Source organism: Epinephelus moara, chromosome 2 (genome assembly GCF_006386435.1).
Source record: "Epinephelus moara isolate mb chromosome 2, YSFRI_EMoa_1.0, whole genome shotgun sequence".
Taxonomy (NCBI): domain Eukaryota; kingdom Metazoa; phylum Chordata; class Actinopteri; order Perciformes; family Serranidae; genus Epinephelus; species Epinephelus moara.
The window spans coordinates 39,056,550-39,075,083 of NC_065507.1; the positions used below are offsets into that span (position 1 = coordinate 39,056,550).

Here is an 18,534-nt window from a genome sequence, read left to right on the forward strand (position 1 = left end):
TTGTTTTTTTTTTGGCAAAAACATCACTCTGATGAACAACAAATTAGGCACCTTTGACAAACCATGGAAATTCCCATAAGAAATTTGAGGCATCCTCCAGTAACAAAATGAAAGACAAAGGGATTCATCATGCTGTAGTGCATTTACCCATGGTTATAAAAAAAAAAGACAAAATAATTGAATCTTTTTTTTTCTTGTAGAAATTAAAGGTACAATAATTACTGTTAAACATTATACCTTTAAAAACATCTGGTGCACCAAAACACACAGTAGTACAATACTAATACAGTACAGAAATCCAGAGGGATAATGAAGCCACTGTGTAGACTTTCAAACATCCATCATGGACTTCATAATGTAAAACACCAAAAATTACTAATCTCTTGGTGCCTCCACTTTCAGATACATATGGCCCACACAGGAGAGGAGGCAGGCACCCTGAGGTGTACAAAACATGATACATACCATGTTGCAATACATGTTTAGGGCTCATCAATTTTGGTTTTCTTGCATTAAAAAAGCATGGAAGTCATCATTATTTTGAATACTAAGAAGCAGGTGAAGATCCACTGAACTAAATCAACCTTGCAAAAATCAAAGTGAAATCATATCAGAGATAATAGAGGTTTCTGATCATTTCACCCCACTTGATTAAAGTGTTGGAGAAAAGAACATGTAGCCTGTTTCCACTGCAGGAACTTGCAGAAACCCTTCACAAGAACTCAGGAACTCAGGGACGTCTCGCTCCTGGTCCCCAGTAAGGGCCCTGCTCTTGAAGGAGAATCTTCTAATGACCCAGGAGTTATCAGGGTGGGGTTTGCAGCACTGTTTCAAGTTTCACAGGCATCAATATCAGAATGAAGCGTTAAGATTTCTTATCATTTCTCGATGTTAAAATCAAAGTTCTATGCAGTTTGATGAGACTAAAAATAACTGCAGTTTGATTTAATGTGATATTCTACAACTAATGTAATAATAATAATAATAATAATAATAATAATATTCACCTAGACACTCAGCAAAGTGACACTTCTTTAGCGTTTTCAGTCTCATAATGCCTCTTCAGGTAGAGTGACCAGATCCCAACAAAATAAAATATGTTTGTGTGTCTTTATTATTTATATATATATATGTATATATATATATATATATATATATGTATATAGATATATATATATTTTCGCCGATATGCTATTTGGCCAATAACCGATACCGATATTGATATATTTGGAACCAAAAGCAACCCTTCAGACATGGTACCTAGACCCCAGGTCCGTTTGGCGTTCCCACTGCAAACAGTACTCTAATATGTGGGTGGGGTCGTTGTTACTCACTGCTCCATCCAGCACTCTCTGAATTTCCTGTATTTTCACTGGTGACAGAAATAAAAGTCTGCGACTCGTTTATCGTCTACAGAACGGGGTTGCACGCCAACATTTTCAGAAGAAATTAGAACAGGCTGCAGTGAGAGTCTCTGTCAATGGGATATTTAAAAATAGTAGGTTTGTGCATTTTGTCCTTCTCAAGCAAGCAGGGGGGGTTAGTGACGCCGTAGTCCACAAGAACGATGCTCCGTGACACTTTTTTCCCCTCCAAGTGAGGATCAGAATATATGCAGTTGAAATGAATATAAATTTTTAAATGCTTGAAGATGCACTCATTACTAACAGTGTATGATGTCGTCCAAGAGGGACAATAAAAACTAATGGAATGGTCAAAGTTGTCATATTGAAATTTAAGGTGTGTTGATGGTGTGATTCACGTCATCAACTCATGCACTGAATAACATTACAAGTAAACATTTCACCTTAAAAGTTGCCGGCAGTCTGCCCAGTTAATTAAATTATTTTTTTCTCAGTCTACAGTTGCTGCGAGAGGCAACAAAACATCCTTAAATTTTATAGTTATAGTTTACTAATATATGTAAGACTTGCCATGGTATGAGCAGTGGTTACATAAGCCTTAAAACCAGCCGCAACTCAGCCCTGAGCAAGAGTGACTGTCCTCTGTTGACCAATCAACGGACTGCAGTGTTCAGAGCTCCACCTTTTAGTACCAGATCTGTGTGCTTGGTACCCCAACAGAGGAGTTACCAAAAATGGGGATGGTACGGAACAGTTCCATTGGTACCATCCACAACTTTTCACAGTGGAAACGGAAAAGATGCGTGCAGAGCTGAACTGAACTGTACCGGGCTGCTTAGTGGAAACGGGTTTTAGACCCAAGTCTTCTGCCATGTTGACTAGTTTGCATAGTTTCCACCCATTTAACAGCGAGCAAAGAGGCTTTTGTTTATGATTTAGTTCCTGAGTTTAGTTTCTAGGGTTCCTTAGTTCCTGGAACTATTCAGGAGATAGGTTAGGTTAGGTATATGGGGTTATACAGACAATTTTGCCATTTGAGTCTTAAAAATAGTGCAACTAAAAATGTTTGTCCTGAAAACTGCGCTACAGAGAAGTGAAAGACTGTCCCAACCCTGCGGCCGGAAGAATGTTATATTGAATTCTGGTGCACCACAGGTTACATTCAGTGATAGCATTTTAGAGAACTAGGAAGAAATGTTTTTTATGTTATGTATTTTAACAATACTGACATCAGTGTCTGAGCTGCAGACATGCTACATGCCTATCCACCTGGATATCCACATGCCCTCACAACATTAGGCTGCATTCACACTAAATCAGGCAAAAAAACATAGTGGCCTGAACAGAATTAACTTTTGGAAAAATACAACCCAATTAAAAAATATCTAAGAAGGCACTACTGAGTTGACTGACACACCTCTTCAATAATTTTCTTTCAAGACCATCAGGACCAGGGCTTTTCCTCTCTTTTATTTTTTATACATTATGCTGTGGTGACCAGTCACGTACCCAGCAATCAGACTGGACAATGCCAGCAGTCCACAGGAACAAGTCAGTTTTCAGCAACGTTGAAAAATTATAGCGAGTGAAATAAAGTACGTATTAACAGCTCGTATCCAAGGAGAGCACTTGCTTTGTTTATGAGAACACGCCTTTTATGGTAGTAAAGATACTACAGTTACAATAACCAAAAGGAATTCTACAAATCTTTAAAGCCAACATAAACAAACTTACTGAAGACAAGTACTCAGTCCCTGAGATGGGGAGATTTCCTTTCTATAGTTGGTCTTCACCCTCCACCTCCCCACAACTGGGCTATTCAAGTGACACTCCCACACCGCTGCACCACCCTACAGCTGATCACCACAATGCCTGATTTGGTGTGAATGCAGTCTTACCCCTGCTACATAAAGGTCACACTGCCTCTTACACTTTGTGTGCCAGTAATTGTCAGGATGTTACACTCTGGACTGAAATATTAATAATAATTAATAATTAATTAATATTAGACAAATTGACTAGCTTTTGGCAGAGGTGGGACCAGTCATTATTTTTCAAGTCACAAGTAAGTCTGAACTCCTGAGTCAAATCCCAAATCAAGACAGGCAAATCCCAAATCATGTCCTAAATAAAGACTGACAAGTCCTGAGTCAAGTCCTAAACTTTGAGTTTCAAGTCTTTAATAGTCAAAATGCATGCTTCACCAAATGTTATACCTCTTTAACAATAGAGTAATGATATATTTGCAAAAATCATGAATGTTTTTTTTTTAAATGTCTTTAAAGTTACAACTTTGCTGAAACAAGTGTGACTTCACTTAATCATTAAGAAAATAGTGCCGACTTTGCACTTTCACATCATTAACCAGTACCACTGCAGAATAAATTTTGTATATTTCTGTCCAGTCTTGTTGTATAATATAAATGTTGTAAAATACTTCACAAAGTACTTTATGTCGTATGTGATATTGCCAACCATCACCAACCTGTAATGAGTTTGTAACACCACAGAAAAATGTGTAAACCACCCAGCCCAATTTGAATGATTGAAAAAAATTGCATGGTATATAAAATTAGATTTCAAAATTGTGAAAAAAATGGGCAGTATTCTCTGCTCTGAGATGCTGGGGATGTGTCCACTGAAAAGCCATAATGAAACAATGGACACTAATTAGAAGCTAACCCAATAGCACAAAGCATACACAAACCCCGAGCTGAAAAAAAAGCTGCAGTGCAGTGAAAGACTCTTGTTAGCAGTTAACGAAACGACCGACACTTGTTGGAAGCTAAGCCAGAGGCACAGTCATATACACAACCCCCGAGCCGAAGTATGAGTCACTGCGCAGCAACAGACTCTTGTTAGCAGCTAAGCCACTAGCACAGACAATCTATGATTGCACAGCACATGCCCTATGAACTAGGAGGAACAAGAGCTGCTGTGCAGCTATAGCCTCTTGTAAAGCAGCTAACAACAGCTAATGTTAGAAAAAGCCCACAGCAGTGAGCAGCAATTGCCGGCAGGCTGGGTAGCTGATTTGGCCAGAGAGAATGAAAGGTACATTAGTGATGGCTGTTAAGCTTGTGTTTATATGGCTGAGGCATTTAACAGAGATGTTTATTCATGTATTTATTAGACTAAATGAGCTCAGAGAGCTCACGGGACATAGCAAACTTCCCGCTCACACACAGTGGGCGAACAGAACGACACTAGTGCAATGCGCCCTAAGACAACGTTTGTAGTAATGTAGTATTTATATAATAGGGGAAGGGTTATGTTATGGGTGGCTTTAGTGCATCACTGAACAGGCTTTTAGACCCGCCCAAAAAGCTCTGGACACAGAAGTGGTAAAAAACAGTTAAACTGTCAAACTCCACAGTGTAGCACTGGCAGTGCCCAGTCTTCATGCTTTTAGCATGTATTTTCTAACAGTTATCATGTGTTCACTGACTTTGACTTTAACAAACTTTTTAATCTTTGGGCCCTTTAGAAAAGTATTAATTACTTTCAAGTCAAAAGGCTTCAGTCCAAGTGAAGTCACCAGTCACTGGTGTTTTAGTCCAAGTCGGGGTGCAAGTCTTTTTTGATTTTGTCAAGTTGAGTCTAAAGTCATCAGATTTATGACTCGAGTCCAACTCAAGTCCAAGTCATGTGATCTTTAGTTCACACCTCTGGCTTTTAGTCCTTAAGGGGCAAAATTTTGCAGGGGGACAATTCAGTGGATTCAATTATTTTTTTTACCCCCAGGAGCATACCACGTCTAACTAACATATCTCCATTTTTCTCTTCACTCTGTTGCAGAAACTTATTCTGGGTGTACTTGCCATCATCTGTCGTTATTTACTGTAAACTAAGTTGAGCAATGTTTTAGGGAAGGGAACATATAATCAAATCAATCAATTTCACAATAAGTTTTTCAAATGAATTAAAAAAAATTCTTTAGATAAAATCGGTGCAAACTGAAATTGATGAGCCTCAGGTTTTATGAATGGCACTCTTAAAAGAATGACTAACATTACTATTGTAGTCAGTATGCCTCTGTTTGATCTCTTTTTTCATTTTAATCTCCCGCTCACTGTTGGTCATTCTATCTGTATTTCCAGAGTTCATTGCTTTGGCACAGTAGAGATTTAAGTCTGATCAATGGCACTGCACAAGTGAACACAGAAGAGGAGGGACGAGGAGATGAAAGAGGAGGAAATCAGTGTCACAGGGTTTCTCCTTTTACTTGCTCATTGTTATTGAGCCCTGGCGAGGGTTTGCTCTTCATGCCCTCAGTGCCCCCTCGGGACGTCTCCTGGAAGAAGAGGTGAGGCATCCACACTGACATGATGATCCGCTTGTACTCCCTCCGGAAGTTCTGGTTAAGCAGGCCATAGATGATGGCATTAAGGCAACTGTTGAAGTAAGCCATGAAGTAGCTGACCACAAAGAGCCACTCCGGGATGTGAGGCGCCACTGCTTCAGGGTTGACAGCAACAGCGAGCCCGATGAAGTTGAGTGGTGCCCAACAAATAGCAAACAGCACGAACACCACAAACATGGTGATAAAGTTCCTAAGGTCGCTGGGCTTGATGCGAGGGCGGACCTCTGACTTTACCTTCCGCCTTACCTGGATGACCAGGATCCAGATACGCAGGTAGCAGAAGGTGACCACAGCAATGGGCACAAAGAAATGGATGACCACTACAGTGATGGTGTAGGACGTGCTGACTGTTTGTGCAAATGTGCATGAGTAGATGCGTGCGTCGTACTGGAGCGAACCAACAAAAAAGTTGGGCACAATGGCCACAAGGGTCAGCAGCCAGATGAGTGCCACCAGCAGCAGCGTGTTGCGGTAGCTGTACAGCTTGTCGTAGCTGAAGCTGTGGCAGATGTAACAGTAACGGTTGATGGCGATGCCTGTTATGTTGAAGATAGAGCCAATGACACTCAACCCCATCAGGAAGCCACTCACCTGAGAGAGAGAGAGAGAGAGAGAGAGAGAGAGAGAGAGAGAGAGAGAGAGAGAGAGAGAGAGAGAGAGAGAGAGAGAGGGATAATTTGTTGTACCAATTAGTGTGAGCATTCACATTTGTTATCCAAATATTTATTATTTCATTTTTAATTTCTTCCTATTTCACTATTAATCTTTTTTTTTTTATTCACCCCAGGAATGATGGTGAGGATATACCTTAAAATGACTCAAAGTTGACATGGTACTATAATAATATACTACGTGGGATATGTACAAATTTGGGTGCATTGCTTTTCCTGGGAAAACACAGAAAAACAGCTTGGCATCTCCTAGGGAAAGTCTGTGGTTCTGTGACCTATCCACCACCCCAACCTGCCTCTTTACAAGACCACTCAAGACCACTTCCTTGTTTACTCCCGTCAGCACATTTGTCATGTGATCGCAGCCTTCCAAAATACATGGGTTATGCACAGATTACTGGTTCATGATTACATGAATCTGAATTCAGATTAGATCAGTTAATCCAGTTTTAGTTTTGATCTGGATCAAATCTTAGTATATGTTATTCAAATAATAATAATAATCCCAATTTTGACCCCACAATCGGGATTGTCCTGATCTCAGCAGAAGGGCGGATTCCAAGATCTTACGGTTGTTGCTGCACAAACATTTTTAATGGAGAAAAATAATAAGAGAAAAGAATACTGGGAAAAAAAACAACAAGGCTTCAGCAGTGAGTCCTGCTGCTTGGACACCTAATAAATATATATAGTATTATTACGAACTCCATTACTCAGGCACTCAGGCAGTGCCAATGTCATGTTGGAGGAGAAGATCAATAAGAAGATGGCAGTGAAGACTGCCGAACACAAAAATGGTAATGGACTGCACTTATATAGTGCTTTTCTACCTTAATGGACACAGTGCTTTTGTCATCAAATCATCCCCAGCATTTCCAAGTGATTATATTGTCGCAAAGACAACCAAATCACCTCCTGTTTTCTGCAGAGGCTACCAACCACCAGTTTTCACACTTACTTTGGTTGTTCCACCATCCACCATTTCCACTAACTGCAAAGAACTTACACTAGCCCTTTTTACACAGAGACCATGCTATAGGGTTGCTACGAAGTCCCTTTTTTATGCCTCCTTTGCATTTTTACACAGAGCCAAACAATGGTGAACAATGGTGGCATCAGTCTGCTTCACTGTCTGATTTTAGACAGCATGCTGGCACTGCAGAAACAAAAGAGCCGAGACGGGCGTGACATATAACAAAACAGCGTCAGTCTCTAGTGTGAGGATAAGGAGCTCCTGGACCTCATTGTTTTCCAAATTTGAGGACATTTTTGAGTTCTTTGAGTTAAGTGCTAACTGCTATCAGCTGTTTTTTAAATCTCCAACCTGCTGGCTGTCCCATTTATACAGATATTGTTTTGGTGCTGTTACTACCTCCAATGCTGGCTTAAAGGTGAGACAACTCTGTCCCCCCATTCTGCGATTCTATCTTTATACAGCGCTGCAAGGTGGAATAACAGTGTGAAATTCCCACCTTGAAGATTAAGTATAAGGCCCTGATCACACAGAAAGCGTTTTGCAGATTGCAAAATGCGAGGTACAACGCACTGCCTTTTTTTTTTTCCTAAATGGAATGCTGCTGTAAAAAAAATGCTTGCTGGGCCTTAAATTGTTGCCAGGCAACCAACTCATCACCTTCTTACCCTTATCTAACCCTCCTGTATAGTCAATATATTTAAGCAATATCACACGAGAGGGAGTGATGCTGTACTGTAATATCGTCACGGCTGTGATTCGGTCGTAGGCACGAGGCCGCAGGCCACAGCCGTGACGATATCACAGTACAACATCACAAGCTCGAGTGTGATATTGCTTTTATACAACAGTTCAACAGTTAAATAAGCAAGGCTGATTAAGAAATGTTGAAAAATGAGGACAAAATAGATAATTTAAGCATTTTATTTGTCTTCCGCCAACAAAAATAGTTCCCTCAGGACTCCGCTGTCACCGTTGCTATGTAACGCAGACATGGTGCGCCAGGCACTTACTCTTTATACACATTTATCTGCACGTTTCCATTAATTGTGCAGCCGGTGAAATAAGTCTCTGGTGACTGCATGGTGGACTGTCGCTTCACAGGCACAGCCGACTCTGCCTTCTGATCTGACAGTATGTTGCTTTTCTCCAAGTCATTGAGCTCCGCTGATGAAACACTGACAAACCTGGATGTGTGCTCAGATGGATTCAGCTTCTCCTCTCCCTCATCTTCGTCTGACGACCATTCATAGTTCAATTCAAAACTTATTTTAGGAAATAAATGCATATTTTTGGCTGTTTGACAGTGGATGAATTAATTAGCCTACAACGCAACTGCTGACCTAACTGACACTAACTGTCAGTTTTGACTTGATTGTTCATTGTAATCAGCTGTGAGGCGGAGTGATACATACACAGTGAAATAACCGTGATGTTGTACTCCAATATCATCACGGTTTTACTGTCTCTCGACCAATCAGATTGCAGGGCCGGAACTAACTGTTGTATAATGTTTAATTAGTCTAGCACTACCTACTTATGTTCACAGTAAATAGTAGCTAGTTCCTAAAATGGAGAGACAGTGGGTACTTGCTCTAGCTCAGGTTGAGGGTGAGAGGCTGTCAGTAAATAGTTTATTGTAAACTTGTTGATGATCACCACAGAAGGCCTGCCTCTCAAATCGTCCAATTGGACAATGAAGAAAAAAAAGAATTGCAGATGTGGCACACTTTTTCGCTCTGAGATGAAGTTTTTTTTTAACTTGATGAATTCAGAGCGCTCCAGCCAAAATTCCAGGCACCTAGAGCGCAGAGCATAGCAACGCAGAAACAGCGAGCATAAAGCTTCATTCTCATTAAAAACGATGACAAAAAGCTGCCTCCAGCTGCTAAAACACTTTCTGTGTGATCAGGGTTTAAAAGGGGTTATTCATACTCTTTGGTAATTGGAAATAGCTACCAGGGAAAACAAAAGCGCAGTCCCCTTACTGGTTTGGCTGCGCAATGGTTAACACACTTCCTTTGTGTAGTAAGTCAAACCTTCATTTTCCCAGGATATGGTACCCACTGGCAGACAGAATTGCACAGTGAAAGTAAGGCTTTTAGGGGACCAATCTAAAAGCAGAAGGTGTCATTGTTCTATAGCTATCATGATGTGCAATCAACATTTACTTCATACTGATAAGTTAAAGCAAAAAACTGGTGTGTTTCCACTTTAATTTTAATTTTATGAAGCAATGTTTCAGTCTGTCTAGCTCAGCCTCATGTCTCGTCTCATCTCCCTCTGTATGAAAGGTATCCTGGAGGCTATGTAGCTCAGGTCCTTTCTGTTATGGCCTGAAGTTACGTGACGTCTTCCCGGGTGCATATTCATCATATATGGCTTACTGTATATGTTTGCAATCTATCTACCTAATACTGATATTTCCTCAGATTGTTATTTGTGTCTGTTCTGTACACATGACATGTATCGCCTGTTGGTCTGTCCTGAAAGATGTACCCCTCCTCGGTTGCTCTTCCTGAGGTCTCTTCCTGTTTTTTCCTGTTTAAGTTTTCCTTAATCTGAATCAAGGGCAGAGGTTGTGGTAAAATACGCAGATTGTACTTTGTGGCAAATTAGTGATTTGTGACTTTAGAGTACATAAATAGAGTTCACCTGACTTGAGCTGAACTGCAGAAATAAGATTAAGGTTGTTCAACATCCTTTAACTTAAAGAATAAAAAATATTCTTTAAAACCAAGACAGCATTGGATATACAGTAACAGCTCACCTTGCACTGGGTTTCACCGAGTGACCAGCCATCATGGAAGATGGCGTACAACACCATAGGGTAGGGGTAGAATGCAACCACCAAGTCAGCGAAGGCTAGGCTCACCACAAAGACATTTCCTGTAAAGGACAGAAGGACAGGAGACAGAGTCATGTGAGGCTGTGATTGAAACTGTAACAACCTTAAGTATAGCAGCAGCAAGTCCATGGATATGCATGGCCACGCCTCACACCTGGCAGGCTTCCTAACAATGTCGATCAATCACACTAACACAGGCAGCTAGAAAGAAAACACTGAGCTCAGGACAGTGCAAGTGTATTCACACACTCATGTCCTTTCACAGAATCACACTTCATTACAGCTTCCTACTTCTGTCACCCAAACTAAGGAAATTCTACCTATATCCTCACTGTTTTTCAGTCTTGGATGCCACAGTGAGTGGACCGGTACCAAGTTATAGCACAGTCACTGACAATAACTGATACAACATGATTACACATAAAGGTAACAGAACAAAAGAAACCCACAGCCATAATATATAAACCACCCTGGCCGCATGCCTAGATCATCATGTTATATGTTTATCTATCATGTATGATTTCCACGTCTCTTCAGGCAATGATTGATCTATTTCTTGTTTTAACACCATAAAGAAGATTCTTCAATAACAACATACCAACTTACGAGATAACAAGAAAAGTTTGCCTTAATGTGATATATTTGTTTTGTTGAACAATGAGAAGATTTTGTGATGTAACAAGAATTACTGCTTCATGGTTGTATAGGCCCGTTTCCACCGCAGGAACTTCGGGGTAATTTTATGGGGCCGGGGCCGTTGGTGCGTGTCTCCACCGCAGGAACCACCCCCGAAGGACAGAGTTCCGGAACTTTTACAGGGGCTAAACAAGTCCCTGCCTCGGGGTAGGCACTCAGAACGGCCCTGAAAAAGTCCTGGCTGGGGCTTGGGGGTTACTTGGTGCTGATTGGATATACTCAAGGAGGNCTACTCCAGTTAGCTCAATCATGTTGTAACTAAGACATCCGCTGGAAAAAATATTTTTCCCCGGGCCACTTCGTGACTTATTACAGACACCGCTATCGGCTAACGGCGTCCCTACGTCCCCCCGGCCAAAATGGTCGCGCAACGATTATGTCACATCCAGAGCCCGTAACTTTACAGGAACCTTCCTCCGACTCCGCTCTCAGTGGAGACACGGCAGTTGAGAGGGCCGAGCGAGAGGACGTTCCTGTAGTAGTTCCTGCCCCTTAAATAGTACCAGGAACTTCTTCAGTGGAAACGGGCCTTATGCCTCCACGAACGTGGAGCCATACACGCTAGGGCGTACTTTGAGGTCTTCTGGCAGCATAAGACTTTTGGCTGTTCCAGACGCCTGGCTGAAAACTAAAGGGGACAGAGCATTTGCTGTCAGGGCTCTAGAACAATCTACCCAAGGAAATCAGGTCGGCTGAGTCAGTGATCTCTTTCAAGTCTCTAATTAAAACATACTTTTATCGGAAAGCCTTTCCTGATTATACTTGAGTTTTAAGTTCAATTAAACTGTGTTTCATTTCTTCACTTTTTATATACCAGGGTTTCATCAGTTCTTTTAAAAGCTGTTAATTTCATGTCTTGTCTGTATTAGTTGTTGACATGTAAAGCACTTTGTAACTCTTTTTTGAAAAGTGCTTCATAAATAAAGATCATTATTATTATTATTATCAGGGATGCACCGAAATGAGAATTTGTGGCCGAAGCCGAAGCCGAATAAAATTAAACGCTTGGCCGAATACCGAATACCGAATACCGTTGTTTAGTTTTTCATTAGTTTTTGCAGATGAACCCCCCCCCAGATTAGTGTTGTCACTTCACGTCATACTTCAAAAACAGCATCAATAAGTGATTAACATAGGGGGGATCAAAATAAAATAAATAAATAAAATAAGAATCAACCAGCCACCCTCCTCCCCTGACAAGTAAAGAACAGTCCCTAAAGTGCGGTGAGGTTTGTGGGCCGTTACCTGCCACAAAGAGAGAAATGTGAACGGCTCGTTTCTCCTCTGACACGCCACATACTTGTGTGCCGCCATGGCTTGGCTGTCCAGGTACTACTGGGCAGTCATGACGCCAAGAAGAGGACATTATTGGAGCCGGACTTCTCCGTCACCGGTAAGCCTTATCTTGTGCCGCGGAGCACTATGGCCGCCGTATTTGACAGGAATATGTATTCCTGTCTGTGTCTGTGACCCCCGTTCAACCCACAACCGGTGGGATTCGCCTTTCGTTTCTGCTGCTGGTTGAAATCTGTACTCACACAGCATGCTGAATGATTTATTTTGCCCGCACAAAACTATTATTAGTCGCAAATGCGAGTGCGGTGACGGACGGAGTAAAATATCGCCACACTGCCGAAATTTTACTCCGTCCGTCACCGCACGCTGTTTGATTGCGTTATCAAAAGACGCCGCAATTATTCGGCCTTGCTTTTCACTTATTCCACTGAATACCTAATGTGTGTTTTTCTGCAATATTCGGCAGAATATATTCGGTTACCAAATATTCAGTGCATCCCTAATTATTATTATTATAATTATTATTATTATTACTATCACAATCAGCACAGTTTCAAGGTGGACACCCAAATTAGTGTCACCAATTCATTATGTGACCAAATGTCTCCATTTCTGTTCCTGAGTTATGATGTATTTATTGTATTTATGATGTTGTTATGATGTTCCTGAGTATTTGCCAGAGAAGCATTTTGGCAGCACATTATAATGTTACAGCGAAGCTGACCTTTGACCTTTTGGATATGAAATGTCTATACTTCGTTATCATATCCTGTTAGACATTTGTTGATTTTTTTTCATAATTAGCCATGAATTCTCAAGTTCTGGCCAGTGACCTTGACCTTTGACCACCAAAATCTAATTTGAGATATCACGTTCACAAAAATGGCATGGAAGGACTGAAAAACCTGAACACCTCCAGCTACGGCTTTCGTTGGCACAGAGGCATAAAAAGACAACATTTATTATGTCACTATCCTGTGTAAAGTCTGGACTAATCACATGTGCATTTGAGATCAGAGCTGACATACAGTCAGTAACACAGTCTCTAATTGGTTTACAAGTCAGGAATTCAGGCTCTGAATGGTCAAGGATCAACTTAAAGCATGATGAACTGCTAGTGGATGGCTAGCAACAATTTTTAACACAGAAAACTGGATAAAAGGATCACAGAAGACATTTAGTGTCAGACTATTATTTTATTATTTTTTTAAGGGAAAACAGTAAGCTTTTTCAAGTTCAACTGTACCAAGGAACAAGGCAAGTATTTATTACCCAACACCCCCTGGAAAATCAATCATGTCTAAATGGAGTTTATACACAAAAGTGAAGGGAAACATCTTAAATCAACTGAGCTCCTACGGTCACTCTAACACTTTGAGAAGAGGACGTGAGCCACCTCGTATCCTTGTAGTCAGTGAAAAGAGAGCTGATAGTACCACAGAAACAACATACAACACTATTCTTTCTCCCTGACATTGACACACACAGTCGTGTCTCCAGTTGCAGAGGCCAGCTGCTGCCCTTTCAGCATATATTTCCTGGCACTGCTATGACTATCTCCCAACTTGTGACCTTTTCAGCCTGCCACCCTCCTCCCGGAGGTGACCCCTGTTCACCATTCAACAGCAGATAAAAATGATATGTTGTCACTGAACACAAAATGCAACTTAATATTGCAAAGTGTAAAGGGAGAGCAGGGGTAATTACTCATCTCTAATCTGTTTTCATGTGTCAGGGAAGTTACTGGCTCAGGAGTCTGATCGACAACATATGTCACAAACACAGCCAAGAAAGAGGGATGAGATGGATGCAGGGAAAATATTAGCAGGAATTAGAGTATAAAACATCAGAAATGAGGCTTATAAAACAAAAACATACACAATCAAGCAGTCTTGGAGGGACCCATAGTTCACTTCACGTGGACAGAAAAAGAGATTTTCATTCAGTGGCAGATATATTACACACGCACGAATACTGTGCCACATTTCTTACCCTTTGCTATTTCAGCTACTGCAGGCAAACTCTGCCATCCAACAACCAATCCATGAGAGAGTGCAGACGATCTTAGCTGTGCTTTGAGAAGTGGAAGGGAGGGCTCCCTTGCAGACTCTCTTCTACTTCATTCAGTGTTGCTGAAATGGTTGAAAACACACTGAATACCTGAAATGATGTATCAGTGCTAAGGTAGCCTCTGCTACAACACTGCTGTCTCACTGGTGACATTTTCCTCATCCTCCAGATGCCCCCTAAAATGCAACACGGCAGACAAACCTGCCAGACCTTGCTGACAAAGCTACTGATCTAACCGTGCCGAATCAGCACAGGAAGTGGAACTCTACCTCCTCATATTGAAAGACATCAGTGTGACACAGAGAGAAAGAGAATTTGAAGACAAAGATCTCAGAGTAACATATTTTTTGACCATACCTTTTTGCAAGGCATTAAAGAGTTTCATCAACTTTCTTAGCCTGTAAAATGACTCCTATCTGTGCTGATACTTACTGTACATCCAACAGGTTAGAACAGCTCTGGGGCTTTGGCTTGATGCTAAGGCTGGAAAGTTAGAATGCAGGAAAAGCAAAGAGTTTGCTGCTCTCAGAAAAAGACCTGGTATACACCTCGTGGAAGAATAGATTATTGGTGAAGTTACTGCTTCTGATGCAAGGAGGCTACAAAAAAGATATAGGCCTACAAACAGAGACAGCCAAGCCCACACAAGATCAATGGAAATAGCCTAGTGAAAGGGAAAGAAACCCTCCCAGACAGCCTCATTGATTTACAGGCTGACTCACTTCAGAAAACAACAATCTCATTTAGAATGGAGTGCACCGTGGCAAAAGAGGGGCTGTCGTACAAAAGCTCAACACCCTCATAACATTGCAGGAGCTTAATGGCACTAAAGGTGGCAAAAAAACAAAACAAATCTGACCATGCCTGCTCAGAAATACTCAGCCACATTGCGAAGGAAATGTGCTGCAAGTTTGTCTCCAATGTGAAAGAAATGCAATCACACGTAAGCATCACAATAGATTAAAGTACCATTCACCGGGCAAAACACCTCGGATACACAAAACTGTCCTTCAGAAACCCTGTGCAGCTGGCGGAATGGCCTTACCAAACTTCCAACATTATTGTTGGTCCTGTAATGTAAGGGCACTGTCCTACTGGCAGTCCGGAGGCACCAAAATTCCATGTTAGCCCAATAGGCATCATCTGTCTCTCATACATCTTTACACTCTCTCCTCTGCTCAACACTTCCTTGGGCTCACCCTATATCCAGATTCACTACTAACCAATTATATGTGGGTCTATTAAGATTTGGAAACAATTTAGACGGGCTTTCAAATTGAGAGATCTTCCCATTAGTACCCCTATTGCAAAAAAATCAGGCTCTTGACCAAGTACCATTTGAACCTCTTAAAAATCGGTGGGAGAGTGATATGAAGATGTCTATCTCAGAGGAAATTTGGGATCATATCATTAAAAGGATACATTCATCTTCGATATGCACGAGACATTGTGTTATTCAATTTAAAGTGGTCCATCGCCTTCACTACACGAAAGAGAAACTGGCGAAAATTAATCCTAAACTAGACTCGACGTGTGACAGGTGCAAACAAGCACCATCTTTGGTGTCGTTCCAGCTGGTGCACACTTAGTTGATATACAGTTTAATTCAATGAATAGTAACTGCAACAATTCTCTACCTCATCTTGAAGGCCCGAATTGACACTTAGCATTTTTTTCCAAGAGGAGAGTACCCACCAGCCGATGAACCTCATGTGGTACTTGTGGAGACTTAGCTGTAACTTCTACAAAAAGATGACCGGACGCTCATGTTCTTCGTTCAACATTTTACTGAACAAACTGCAGCATAACAGGGAAACATGCTTGACATTAATTGTTTCATATAACGTGTCTCTTTCGTCTGCTAGCAACTTCTTCTCCTCTGTTTACTTCCCTTTTTTCCTACTTGTAACTCTAGTGAAGAACACTACTGCCACCTTGTGGTCTGTATGAGTCACTGTTCATAATCTTTAACTCAAAACACCAAATTAAATTAATGACTTCTTTGTAATATTTTAACCCCTTTTTAACCATACGTTATTAACTATATGAATTACTGCATTAATGAACTAGAAATATCACATGCATTACTGTATCAATGAAACAAAGATACAACAGTACTACATGCATGGATGCATTTTCACATGAATCACGCAGAAGAGCACAATGGCTTTGTTGTAATTTTGGACCGGTTTCAGGAACCTGAGCACCCAGATGTTGCTGACTACGATAACAACAATGAAAACCTGGACAATGATGAAAACCAGGTGGCTGAAAACCAGGATGAGGAAAACCTGGACAATGATGAAAACACCGAAAACCAAGATGTTGAAAACCTGGACAACGATGATAACGTTGTCAACAACGACATCTTCGTTGGCAACCTGGAAAACAATGACAGCATCCGCAACGACAATGCAGATGCCAACGTTGACAACACTGACAGAGTGTTGACGACAATAATGAAAATGAAGAAGCGAGCACTAGTGCCCTGGTTGAGGCTGGAGTTAGCCATGGTGCAGACAAAGACTACCCTCTGCCTGGAGGATCCAGGAAGAGGGCAAGAGAGGAGGATGAAGAGGACATTGAAGAGACAAGCGGCAAGATATTCAAATGGTGGGATGAGTTTGCTGACAGCAGCTCTGACAGTGACACTTACAGCATCCAAAGTGAGGATTTCAACATGGAAACAGGAAATAGTCAAGTCACACACACAATGAGGTTGCTGAAGAGGACCCTGTGCCTGGTCCACTCAGGAAAGGATTAAGAAAAAGCAATAGAGCAGAAGATGAGAGATGTGCCAAGACACCAAGACAGTGTGATGAATTTGTCGACAGCAAGTTGGACAGTGTTACCATCACAACTGACCACGATCTTGCTCACAGTAGTGGCAATATTGATGTGGCTAAAGAGGCAGGTGCTGCAGAAGAGACTGACAACCAGGAGGAGAAGCAGGTGGAGGAGGAGGAGGACCCATGACCAGGACGATCTCGACAGAGGTCACGGCAGGACGGTGAAAAAGGAGAGAGCAGCAAACGACGCAAATGTTAAAATGAGACACCAGTGATGAAGACTGACACAGACAATGAAACAGTGGCTCCCATCAGCTGATTGTCCTGGAGGGGGATCTCTCTTTGAGTGGGCCCTCCCGAGGTTTCTTCCTTTATTGGCCTTATAATGGGAGTTTTTCCTCGTTCTCATGGAGGGTCTAAGATCTGGGTGTCTGTCACTTTAATTAAGTTAGTTGTTTATTATCATTCAAAATTCTCTGTTATTGTTAACTTCCTTGATGAAAGCTGTGACAAAAAATGTCCCTCAACAACTTGTTTTATTCCATGATGAAGACGAGACGTTGACAAGCTGAAAATAGATTTTTGATCATAAAAACTATGATGAAAATTTTGTTTTAGTTGTTGAGACAGGACTAAAATGTTGATGGTGGGCTGTTGGAAATAAGACAACAGAATGTTGAATGTTTATGGTACAGTGTAAGTAAAAGACATATATTATAAACTAGGAAGGTGAGAATGGCTGTGCTTGTCATTATTCTTTAATGCTGTATTAGCAGTCTGAGATCGGAGCACCAGCAGGTTGGTAAACACCAGTAAATAGTCGACTCCAGGATTTTTGCTAGCTGTTAGCAACTGTAAGTCTAGATTTAATCACACACTCATGTTATGTGCAGAGGACATGAGTTTGTCAGGTGACCTGGCCTCGTAGGTATTTGAAGGTGTTTTTGCATTGTATTTTGGTTGAAGAAGAGCGTGAAGCTCAAAACTAAATTTCAATACCAATAAATAAATAAAAAATACTGGCTCACTGTGCAACATTTTTGGAAACTTTCAGAGTATGAAAGGATTTTAAAAATGCCTCTGAAACCTTTACATTTGTAAATCACATCTGTGTAGACAGAATAGGTATTACAACCTGAGCACCAATTTCCTGATGTTAAATTCAGACAAAACTGAAGTTATTGTTCTTGGCCCCAAACAACTCAGAGACTCTTTATCTGATGACATAGTTTCTCTAGATGGCAATCCTCTGGCCTCTAGCACTACCGTAAGAAACCTCGGAGTAATATTTGATCAAGATTTGTCTTTTAATTCTCATTTAAAACAAACCTCACGGACTGCATTTTTTCATCTGCGTAATATTGCGAAAATTAGGCCTATCCTGACCCGAAAAGATGCAGAAAAATTGGTCCACGCTTTTGTTACCTCTAGGCTGGATTACTGTAACTCTCTATTATCAGGTAG

General features: G+C 41.1%; 1 protein-coding gene across 1 annotated transcript in view; it reads right to left on the minus strand.

Annotated features, from left to right (window-relative positions):
- Positions 1 to 1,203: 1,203 nt before the first annotated feature.
- Positions 1,204 to 18,534, minus strand: part of LOC126397504 (melatonin receptor type 1B-B-like) — a 123,943-nt gene continuing 106,612 nt past the window's right edge. Inside the window, exons 2-3 of the mRNA XM_050056348.1 lie at positions 10,142 to 10,260; positions 1,204 to 6,318 (exon numbers count right to left, since the gene is read on the minus strand). Of these exons, the coding sequence (XP_049912305.1) occupies positions 5,569 to 6,318; positions 10,142 to 10,260 (869 nt within the window). The 3' untranslated portion in view covers positions 1,204 to 5,568. The remainder of the gene's footprint in view (positions 6,319 to 10,141; positions 10,261 to 18,534) is intronic.